This window comes from Amblyraja radiata, unplaced genomic scaffold (assembly GCF_010909765.2).
Source record: "Amblyraja radiata isolate CabotCenter1 unplaced genomic scaffold, sAmbRad1.1.pri S122, whole genome shotgun sequence".
Classification (NCBI taxonomy): domain Eukaryota; kingdom Metazoa; phylum Chordata; class Chondrichthyes; order Rajiformes; family Rajidae; genus Amblyraja; species Amblyraja radiata.
In genome coordinates this window covers 193,905-206,293 of record NW_022630108.1, presented here as the reverse complement: position 1 = coordinate 206,293, position 12,389 = coordinate 193,905, and the positions used below count along the sequence as shown (strand labels likewise).

The window sequence follows — 12,389 nt, the reverse complement described above, 5'->3', positions numbered from 1 at the left end:
ATCTCACACACTAACCCCCCACCCCACACACTAACCCCCCCCCCCCCCACATAAAACCCCCGCCACACACATACACTACCCCCACACACACTAACCCCCCACACACACACTCACTAATTCTCAACACACACACTCACTAACCCCCACACACTCACTACCCCCCCCCCCCAACATACCTTTAAACATGCTTGAAATACGGGAAGCGGTGACTACGGATGAATCCTGACGCCTTTCGCCAGCGAGAAGAAGACAGACATGTGGGTTCTAAGCTATGAAGCTGCTGTCCCTCCAGTTTGTGTGTCACCTCCCTCTGGCAATGGAGGAGGCACAGGACAGAAAGACCAGTGTGCGAGTGGGAAGGGGAGTTAAAATAGTTGGCAACCGGAAGATCCAGCAGGCATTGGTGGACCGAGCGCAAGTGCACGGTGAAATGCACGCCTAGCCTAGATACAAGGAACTGCAGATGCTGGTTTACAAAAACAGACACGATCTCCTGGAGTAACTTGCACCTGTGGAGACCATGGACAGGCAACATTCGAGGTCAGGACCCTTCTTCAGATTGCTTAGAGTGGTCGCCTTAGATTCCCTTCCCTCTACAGACCCACCGAGTTCCTCCACTGCTTTAGAGGGAATGGACAGACCACATTTTGAGTCAGGACCCTTCTTCAGACTGATTGGAGAGGGTGGGGGGAGGAAGCTGGAAAAGAGAGATGGAGGCTGGACAAAGCCTTGCAAGTGATAGGTGGCTACAAAATGCTGGAGTAACTCAGCAGGATAGGCAGCATCTCTGGAGAGAAGGAATGGGTGATGTTTCAGGTTGAGACCCTTCTGTAGAAGTGATAGGTTGACATAGGTGAGGGAGACACAAGAAACTGCAGATGCTGGAATCTTGCATAGAACACAATTTAGTTAAATGCACAGAATCGCTTGCCCAGAGTGAGGGAATCGAGGACCAGAGGACATCAGTTCAAGGTGAAGGGGAAAAGATTTAACAGGAATCTGAGGGGTAACTTTTCAACAGAGGGTGGTGGGTGTATGGAACATGCTGCCGGTGGAGGTAGTCGAGGCTGGGACTATCCCATCGTTTAAGAAACAGTTATAGACAGGTACATAGTTAGGCCAAGTTTGGAAGGATATAGACCAAATGCTGGCAGGTGGGACTAGTGTAGCCGGGACATGTTGGTTGGTGTGGGCATGTTGGGCCGAAGGTCCTGTTTCCACACTGTATCACTCTATGACTCTAACACAAAGTGCTGCCGTAACTCAGCAGGTCAGGCAGCATCTCTGGAGAACATGGATAGGTGACATTTCACTCAGTGCTAGAGTAACTCGGCGGGTCAGGCAGCATCTGTGGAGAACATGGATAGGTGACGTTTCACAGAGTGCTGCAGTAACTCGGCAGGTCAGGCAGCATCTGTGGGGAACATGGATAGGTGACATTTCACACAGTGCTAGAGTAACTCGGCGGGTCAGGCAGCATTTGTGGAGAACATGGATATGTGACCTTTCGGGTCAGGACCCTTCTTCAGACTGACGCTATGTTAACAGATGAGGGGGTGATCGGCAGATGAGTGAAGTAAGTGCAGAGGCGAGGAGAAATATGAGGATAAAAAGATGTGAGATAAGGAGAGAGGAATGTATATGTGCAGCTTTAAGGGACATTGGTCAGGTAGCATTTGGAGTATTGCATACAGTTCTGGTCACTCCATTACAGGACTGATGTGGAGGCTTTGGGGAAGGTGCAGAGATGGTTAACCAGAATGGTTTAAAAACAAGGTACTGCAGATGCTGGTTTACAAAAAAGGTCACAAAATGCTGGAGTAAATCAGCAGGACAGTCAGCATCTGTGGAGAGAAGGACTGGGTGACATTTCGGGTCGAGACTGAAGAGGGCCTCGACCAGAAACATTACCCATTCCTTCCAGAATTTTGTGTCGACCTAAACAGAGCCTATCCACGTGGCGGTGTGCAGGCAGGCTGGAGGAGCGGGCAAAGGCCTTGTCACAGAGTGGGCAGAGTGAAAGGACCCTGGCCAGTGTGGACTCGCCGGTGCTCCAGCAGGTGGTCAAGGCGGGTGAAGCCCTTACAACAGGATGGGCAGGGGGCGGGATGCTCACCGCTGTGGGTACGCCGGTGCTGCCACAGGCTTGACATGCGGGTGAAGCCCTTGCCACACTCAGCGCACACAAAGGGTCTCTCTCTGGTGTGTATCCGCTGGTGCTCCCGCACCCCCCATGCTCTCTTGTCACAGTGGGAGCAGCTGCTCGCCGGCGTGGGCCCGCCGGTGCTGCCGCAACCCCCGCGAGCTGTCAAACGACTCGCCACAGTACGTGCATTCGTAGGGCTGGCTACTGGTGTGCACGTGCTGGTGAGACAGGGCTTGCGAGACCATGGCAAAGCGCTCTCCACACACCGGGCTGGGGACGGGACGGACCCCGGCGTGCAGCCGCTGGTGGGACAGCAGCTGGCTGGAGCAGATGAAGCCCTTGCCGCACCGGGCACAGGTGTGGGGGCGCTCGCCAGTGTGGGTGCGCTGGTGCACCAGCAGGTGGCTGGATTGGGTGAAGCCCTTGCCACACTGGGTGCAGGTGTAGGGGCGCTCGCCGGTGTGGGTGCGCTGGTGCTTCAGCAGGCTGCATGATTGGGTGAAGCCCTTGCCGCACTGGGCACAGGTGTAAGGACGCTCGACAGTGTGGGTTAGCTGGTGCTTCAGCAGGTTGCTGGATTGGGTGAAGCCCTTGCTGCACTGGGCACAGGTGTAGGGACGCTCGCCGGTGTGGCTGCGCTGGTGCTTCAGCAGGCTGCAGGAGCGGGTGAAGCCTATACCGCAGTCGCTGCAGGTGATGGGACGCTCCCCGGTAATGCAGCCGCCTGTGCACCTTCAGAGTCCTTGGACAACTTGAAGCTTTGCCGCAGTCGGAGCAGTTGAAGGGCCGCTCACTGCTGTGCACCCGCTGGTGCTCCCGCAGCCCCGACAACTGGGGAAAACTCTTTCCGCAAGTGGAGCAGCCATAGGGTTTCTCGCCCGTGTGAACCCGCCCGTGGGCCTCTAGCACATTCGCCGTCTTGAAACTCTTGTCGCACTCTGAGCAGTGGTAGCGAAGTTCTCCCATGTGCACCCGCCGGTGGCTCTGCAGCTGGCTCGGGCACTGCCAGGCCTTGCCACACACGTCGCACTCATAACGCTTCTCCTTGTTGTGCCCCGTCATGTAGTCCTCCGTCGAAGCTCAGCCCCTCGAAGCTCAGCCCGCACACCGAGTGCCATGTCCTTGTTCCCCATGATCAATTCACCTGTTTCTGACTGCAAGGGGCCTACATTTGTATGAACTAATTTTTTCTCTTCACATATCTATAAAAACGTTTGCAGTCAGTTTTTTTATGTTCCCTACCAGTTTTCTTTCATAATCTATTTTCCCTTTCCTAATTAAACCCTTTGTCCTCCTCTGCTGGACTGAATTTCTCCCAGTCCTTTGGTAGGCTGCTTTTTCTGGTTAATTTGTATGCTTCATCTTTTGTTTTGTTACTATTCCTGATTTCCCTTGTTATCCACGGTGCACTACCTTCCCTGGTTTATTCTTTTGCCAAACTGGGATGAACAATTGCTGTAGTTCATCCATGCAGCCTTTGAATGCCTTCCATTGCATATCCACTGTCAACCGTTTAAGAATCAATTGCCAGTCTATCTTGGCCATTCACGTCTCATAACTTCAGTTACCTTTCTTTAAGTTCATAACCCTTGTTTCTGAATTAATTATGTTACTCTCCATCCTAATGAAGAACTCAACCATATTATGGTCACTCTTGCCCAAGGGGCCACGCAGAACAAGACTGCTAACTAACCCTTCCTCATTACTCAATACCCAGTCTAGAATAGCCTGCTCTCTCGTTGGTTCCTCTACATGTTGGTTTAGAAAACTATCCCGCATACATTCCAAGAAATCCTCTTCCTCAGCACCCCTGCCAATTTGATTCACCCAATCTATATGTAGATTGAAGTCACCCTTTATAACTGCTTTACCTTTGTTGCACGCATTTTTAATTTCCTGTTTGATGCCATCCCCAACTCCACTACTACTGTTAGGTGGCCTGTACACAACTCCCACTGGCATTTTCTGCCCCTTAGTGTTTCGCAGCTCTACTCATATCGATTCCACATCCTCCAAGCTAATGTCCTTCCTTTCTATTGCGTTAATCTCCTCTCTAACCAGCAACGCTACCCCACCTCCTTTTCTATTCTGCCTATCCCTCCAGAATATTGAATATCTCTGGATGTTCAGCTTCCAGCCTTGGCCACCCTGGAGCCATGTCTCCGTGATCCCAACTATATCATAGTCATTAATAGCTATCTATACATTCAACGCTTCCACCTTATTACGAATGCTCCTTGCATTGAGACACAAAGCCTTCAGGCTTGTTTTTACAACACTCTTACCCCTTATACAATTATGTTGAAGTGTGGCACGTTTTGATTTTTTTCTCTGCTTTTGTCTGCCTGCCAATTTTACTTTTCACCTTGCTATCTATTGCTTCTACCCTCATTTTACTCCCCTGTTTCTCTACTCACTCATTTAAGAAACCCACCACCAAGAAACGCGACCGCCGAACCTCGCCGCCCCCCCCCCCCGGGACCGCCTAAACTCATCGCCGCACCGGGCCCATCCGACATCGCCGTCCCACTGGGCCTGCCGCACATCACAGCCACACCCGGCCCACCTAACATCGCCGTCCCACTGGACACATCCAGCATCGCCGTAGCACCCGGCCCATCTAACATCGCCGCCACACCGGGCCCATTGAACATCGCCGTCGCACTGGGCCCGCCTAATATCGCCATCGCACCCGGCCCATCTAACAACAGCGCCGGTCCGGACCTACTCAACTTGGCCGCCAGACCGGGGCTACCCGAACATGGCCGCTGCACCGCACACTACTCATCTCGTTGTCTTACCGGGCTGACACTCACTAACCCCCCCCATCCACACACACACACACACACACTAACCCTCCCCCCCACACAAACACACTGACCCTCTGCCACACACACTAGCCCCCCCCCCACACAAACCCTCCCACACACACTAACCCCCCCAAACACACTAACCCCCCACACAAACACACTAACCCTCCCACACACTAACACCCCCCACGCACACTGACCCCGCACACACACCCTAACCCCACACAAACACACACTAACCCCCCCCCCACACACACACACTAACCCCCCCACACACCCACACACTAACCCCCCCACACACACACACTAACCCCCACCCACACACACTAACCCCCCCCCCCCACACACACTAACCCCCCCCCCCCCACACATAACGGCCCCCACACACACTACCAAACCCCCTCACACCTAAAGCCCGCACCCCACACACTCACTAACCCCGCACCACACACCAGCTAAGCCCCGCCACACACTCACTCCCCACACAAACCCCACCACACACTAACCCCCACCTCCACCACACACCTAGAGCCTCCCCCCACAAACACATACTTCACTACCGTCCCCCCCCACACCTACACACTAATGCCCCTCACAGCCAACCCACTTACCCCCCCACATTCCACTCACCCACCCCCCCCCCCCCCACACACCGAACCCCCCCACTACCCCCCCCTAGACCCCCCACCACTAACCCCCACACACCCCCTACCACCCTCCACACTCCCCTCACCCACCCACACACACGCACTACCCACCCCCACACTAACCCCCCCCCCCACACACACTGACGCCCCCACACACATACATACTAACCCCCCCCCACACACACAAACACACTAACCCCCCCACACACACATTGACCCCCCACAAACACTAACCCCCCCACACACATACATACTCACACTACCCACCCCCCACACACACTAACCCCCCCCCCCACGCACACACACATACTAAACGCCCTCACACACACGAAACCCCCCCATGATATTATATTAATATTATTTATTAGCTCCTATTGCCCCATCCCCGTCCTATCCACTCATGCATACACCCAACTCGTAGGCGCGTCTAGAGAGGGAGAGGTGGGGGGGGGGGGGGTGGAGAGAGAAGGCAGAGACAGAGACAGAGAGAGTGGCCAAGAGAGAGAGAGGGTCGGAGAGAGAGGGAGGAGTGGAGTGAGGGGGGGGGGGAGAGGGAGGGGTGGATTGAGGGGGGATGAAGAGAGAGCCCAAGTGAGAGGCAGGGGGAGAGAGAGGAGGGTGGGGGAGGGGTTTTAGGCTGGGGGGGAGGTAGAGAGCCCCCCCAACTCGCAGGCGCGTCTAGACAGGGAGAGGGAGGCGGTCGGAGGGCAGAGAGAGAGAAGGGGCAGACACAGAGAGCGGGGAGGAAGAGAGGGGGGTGGGTGGAAGAGAGAGGGGGGGGGGAGAGGTGGTCATTAGCATGTGTTTTTTTTCGAGTAATGTGACAACCCACAAACAAATAAATAAACACACACACACACATCCAAGATCAGAGTTTTATAATTATGGAGATAGATACAGATATAGAGGAAAGCTTATCGTTCAAATGTATTGTCACATGCACCAATTAAGGAACAGTTATATTTGAGCTACCATACAGCCATACTAAGTAAAAAGCAACAAGACACGCAGCCACATAAAATACAATTTAACAGAAACATCCACCGCAGCGGAATCCACATTCCTCACTGTGATGGAAGGGAATAAAGTTCAATCATCTTCCTCGTTTGTTCACCCGTGGTCGGGGCTGTTGAACCCTCCGCAGTCGCCGCTGCCGACGGTCCGATGTCCGAAGCCCTTGCGTCGGGATGACGGAAACTCCGGCGTGGGAAGGTTTGGAACACTTCGCAGCATGGAGCTCCCGAGTCGGCTTCTTCTTACTGGAGACCGCGGGCTTCACGTTGTTAAAGTCCACAGGCCCCGAGGTTGGAGCTCCTCACGGGGGAACCTCGGCAAAGGAGAAAAATCGCATCTCCGTCGAGTTAAGTGACTGAAAAAAAGTTCCCCCCAATTCCCAATTCCCACTCCCCCCCCCCCCCATGTAAAACAAACCCAGAAACACTAAAACATACTTTTAAAACATACTTGAAATACGGGAAGCGGTGATTACGGATTAATCCTGACGCCTTTCGCCAGCGAGAAGAAGACAAGACATTGGGTTGCAAGCTATGAGGTGCTGTCCCTCCAGTTTGCGTGTCACCTCCCTCTGGCAATGGAGGAGGCCCAGGACAGAAAGACCAGTGTGCGAGTGGGAAGGGGAGTTAAAATAGTTAGCAACCGGAAGATCCAGCAGGCCTTGGTGGACCGAACGCAAGTGCACGGTGAAATGCACGCCTAGTCTAGATACAAGGAACTGCATATGCTGGTTTACAAAAACAGACACAATCTCCTGGAGTAATTTGCACCTCTGGAGAGCATGGACAGGCAACATTCTAGTTCAGGACCCTTCTTCAGATTGCTTGGTGTGGTCGCCTTAGATTCCCTTCCCTCTACAGACCCACTGACTTCCTCCACAGCTTTAGAGGGAATGGACAGACCACATTTTGAGTTGGGATCCTTCTTCAGACTGATTGGAGAGGGTGGGGGGGAGGAAGCTAGAAAAGGGAGATGGAGGCTGGACAAAGCCTGGCAAGTGATAGGTGGATACAAAATGCTGGAGTAACTCAGCAGGACATGCAGCATCTCTAGAGAGAAGGAATGGGTGATGTTTCAGGTTGAGACCCTTCTGTAGAAGTGATAGGTTGACATAGGTGAGGGAGACACAAGAAACCGCAGATGCTGGAATCTTGCATAGAACACAATTTATTTTGATGCACAGAATCTCTTGCCCAGAGTGAGGGAATCGAGGACCAGAGGACATCAGTTCAAGGTGAAGGGGAAAAGATTTAACAGGAATCTGAGGGGTAACTTTACAACGGAGGGTGGTGGGTGTATGGAACAAGCTGCCGGTGGAGGTAGTCGAGGCTGTGACTATCCCTTCGTTTAAGAAACAGTTATAGACAGGTACACAGTTAGGCCAAGTTTGGTGGGATATGGACCAAGTGCTGGCGGGTGGGACTAGTGTAGCCGGGACATGTTGGTTGGTGTGGGCATGTTGGGCCGAAGGTCCTGTTTTCACACTGTATCACTCTACGACTCTAACACAAAGTGCTGCAGTAACTCAGCAGGTCAGGCAGCATCACTGGAGAACATGGATAGGTGACATTTCACACAGTGCTAGAGTAACTCAGCACGTCAGGCAGCATCTCTGGAGAACATGGATAGGTGACATTTCACACAGTGCTAGAGTAACTCGGCGGGTCAGGCAGCATCTGTGGAGAACATGGATATGTGACCTTTCGGGTCAGGATCCTTCTTCAGGCTGACTCTATGTTAACAGATGAGGGGGTGATCGGCAGATGAGTGCAGTAAGTGCAGAGGCGAGGAGGAATAAGAGGATAAAAGGATGTGAGATAAGGAGAAAGGAATGTATATGTGCAGCTTTAAGAGACATTGGTCAGGTAGCATTTGGAGTCTTGCATACAGTTCTGGTCACTCCATTACAGGGCTGATGTGGAGGCTTTGGGGAAGGTGCAGAGATGGTTAACCAGAATGGTTTAAAAACAAGGAACTGCAGATGCTGGTTTACAAAAAAGTATACAAAATGCTGGAGTAAATCAGTGGGACAAGCATCATCACTGGAGAGAAGGACTGGGTGACATTTCGGGTCGAGACTGAAGAGGGTCTCGACCAGAAACATTACCCATTCCTTCCAGCATTTTGTGTCGACCTAAACAGCGCCTATCCACGTGGCGGTGTGCCAGCAGGCTGGAGGAGCGGGCAAAGGCCTTGTCACAGAGTGGGCAGAGTGAAAGGACTCTGGCCAGTGTGGACTCGCCGGTGCTCCAGCAGGTGGTCAAGGCGGGTGAAGCCCTTACCACAGGACGGGCAGGGGATGGGACACTCACCGCTGTTTACGCCGGTGCTGCCACAGGCTGGACATGCGGGTGAAACCCTTGACACACTCAGCGCACACAAAGGGTCTCTCTCTGGTATGTATCCGCTGGTGCTACCGCAGCCCCCATGCTCTCTTGTCACAGTGGGGGCACCTGCTCACCGGCGTGGGCCCGCCGGTGCTGCCGCAAACCCCGCGAGCTGTCAAACGCCTCACCGCAGTACGGGCAGTCGTAGGGCTGGCCACTGGTGTGCAAGTGCTGGTGAGACAGGGCGTGGGAGGCCATGGCAAAGCGCTCTCCACACACCGGGCTGGGGATGGGACGGACGCCGGCGTGCACCCGCTGGTGGGACAGCAGTTGGGTGGAGCAGATGAAGCCCTTGCCGCACCAGGCACAGGTGTGGGGGCGCTCGCCGGTGTGGGTGCGCTGGTGCTTCAGCAGGCTGCACGATTGGGTGAAGCCCTTGCCGCACTGGGCACAGGTGTAAGGACGCTCGCCAGTGTAGATTAGCTGGTGCTTCAGCAGGTTGCTGGATTGGGAGAAGCATTTGCCGCACTGGGCACAGGTGTAGGGGCGCTCGCCAGTGTGGGTGCGCTGGTGCTGCATCAGGCTGCTGGACTGAGTGAAGCCCTTGCCGCATTGGGCACAGGTGTAGGGGCGCTCGCCTGTGTGGGTGCGTTGGTGCTTCAGCAGGCTGCTGGAGCGGGTGAAGCCGATGCCGCAGTCGCTGCAGGTGAAGGGACGCTCACCGGTATGCAGCCGCCTGTGCACCTTCAATTCCTTGGGCGACTTGAAGCCTTTGCCGCAGTCGGAGCAGTTGAAGGGCCGCTCACTGCTGTGCACCCACTGGTGCTCCCGCAGCCCCGACAACTGGGGAAAACTCTTTCCGCAAGTGGAGCAGCCATAGGGTTTCTCGCCCGTGTGAACCCGCCGGTGGGCCTCTAGGACATTCGCCGTCTTGAAACACTTGTCGCACTCTGAGCAGTTGAAGGGACGTTCCCCCGTGTGCACCCGCCGGTGGCTCTGCAGCATGCTCGGGCACTGCCAGGCCTTGCCACACACGTCGCACTCATAACGCTTCTCCTTATTGCGCCCCGTCATGTAGTCCTCCATCGATGCTCAGCCCCTCGAAGCTCAGCCCGCACACCGAGCAAAAGGAGGAGGGGGCTCACCTACACCCTCGCCACCGTCAATAGCTGCTCATGTCGTCGTCTCTCCATCCACAGCAACGGCTCCTAAACCCTGCAGGAGGGGAACAAAGGGATAACAAGCTGGCAAACAGGACATTACTAACACATATTGAGTGTGTTTATGGCGGATGAAACCATTACATAATTCTGCGCGGACTCCATGGGCCGAAAGACATAGAAACATGGAAACATAGAAAATAGGCACAGTAGTAGGCCATTCAGGCCTTCGAGCCTGCACCGCCATTCAATATGATCATGGCTGATCATCCAACTAAGTATCCCGTACCTGCCTTCTCTCCATACCCCCTGATCCCTTTAGCCACAAGGGCCACATCTAACTCCCTCTTAAATATAGCCAATGAACTGGCCTCAACTACATTCTGTGGCAGAGAACTCCAGAGATTCACCACTCTCTGTCTAAAATATGTTTTTCTCATCTCAGTCCTAAAAGATTTTCCCTTTAGCCGTAAACTGTGACCCCTTGTTCTGGACTTCCCCAACAACGGGAACAATCTTCCTGCATCTAGCCTGTCCAACCCCTTAAGAATTTTCTAAGTTTCTATTAGATCCCCCTAAATCTGGATTTCACTCAGTTCCTCCATCTCATTTGACCCCCGGTTCCCTGCTATTTCCGGCAGATTATTTAAGTCTTCCTTAGTGAAGATAGAACCAAAGTAGTTATTCAATTAGTCTGCCATGTCCTTGTTCCCCATGATCAATCCATCTGTTTTTGACTGCAAGGGGCCTACATTTGTTTTAACTAATCTCTTTCTCTTCACATAGCTATAAAAACTTTTGCAGTCAGCTTTTATGTTCCCTGCCTGTTTTCTTTCATAATCAATTTTCCCTTTCCTAATTAAGCCCTTTGTCCTCCTCTGCTGGACTGAATTTCTCCCAGTCCTCTGGTAGGCTGCTTTTTTTGGCTAATTTTTGGCTAATCTTGAATATCCATGGATGTTCAGCGCCCAGCCTTGGTCACCATGGAGCCATGTCTCCGTGATCCCAGCTATATCATAATCATTAATAGCTATCTGCACATTCAACTCATCCACCTTATTACGAATGTTCCTTGCATTGAGACACAAAGCCTTCAGGCTTGTTTTTACAACGCTCTTACCCTTTATACCTTCATTTTACTCCCCTCGGTTTCTCTGCTCACTCATTTAAGAAACCCACCACCAGAAACGCGACCGCCGAACCTCGCCGCCCCCCCCCCCCCCCCCCCCCCCCCCACGGGAACGCCCAACCTCATCGCCGCACCGGGCCCATCCGACATCGCCGTCCCACTGGGCCTGCCGCACATCACAGCCACACCCGGCCCACCTAACATCGCCGTCGCACTGGGCCCATCCAGCATCGCCGTCGCACCCGGCCCATCTACCATCGCTGTCGCACCGGACCTACTCTACACGGCCGCCGGACCGGGGCTCCCCGAACATGGCCGCTGCACCGCACCCTACTCATCTCGGTGCCTTACCGGGCTGGCCGCCCCGCGCCACCCCACCGACCATCCGCCCACCAGGACCTCCCACGCATCGCCCGCGGATCCCGCTCTACTACCCACGGACTCCTAATATCGGGTCCGCCGACCCTCGCCACTGTACTCCCACCATCGGGTCCGCCGACTCTCGCCACTCCACCTCCCTCCAGCAGCCCACAGCCGTCGCCTTACCTGGAGCCTGGACTCTGCACTGGGCCTGAAGCCTCCACGCTGCTAACTCCCACTCTCCTGGGTTTGACTCCACTGGGTCCTAGTGCCAGTCTGCCCAGCACAGGTAACCTCAGTGGCAGTTCCACTAAGTCTTCCCCATCCCCCTCTAACTATGTGACCCCTGCTCTTCCCCACCTACACTACAGCCCTCTCACCCCCCCCACGCCGACCACCCACTACCCCCCCCACCATACATCGCCTCGTCCCCAGTCCACTCACCTGTCTGCCTCCGGCCCCAACCCCCATCCCTGCCGGGTGTTCACCATCCCCCTGACCTCCCCTTTTCCGACACCGAACGGTCTATCCTCAGCAGAGGTCTTACCTTTTCCCCCCTCCGTCCCCACCTCAATGAGTTCCGCGCCCACCACGACTTGGAGCTCTTCTACCGTCGCCTCCACTTCACAGCGTTCTTCCATGGGAAGGAGTCCTCGCCCCCCATTGATGATCCATATTCCCGTCTCCAACGCACCCCCTCCTGGTGGACCCCCCCCCCCCTCGCGGCCCTCCAGCTTTAGAACTCTTATTGCAAAACTGCCGTCGCAACATCAACCGCCTCTAGTTCTCCACTCCC

General features: G+C 54.4%; 1 protein-coding gene across 1 annotated transcript in view; it reads right to left on the bottom strand.

The window, feature by feature from the left end:
- Nucleotides 1-9,949, bottom strand: part of LOC116969211 (zinc finger protein 615-like) — a 13,216-nt gene extending 3,267 nt beyond the window's left edge. Inside the window, 1 exon segment of the mRNA XM_033016116.1 lies at nucleotides 9,786-9,949. Coding sequence (XP_032872007.1) covers nucleotides 9,786-9,949 — 164 coding nt within the window.
- Between the last annotated feature and the right edge of the window lie 2,440 nt (nucleotides 9,950-12,389).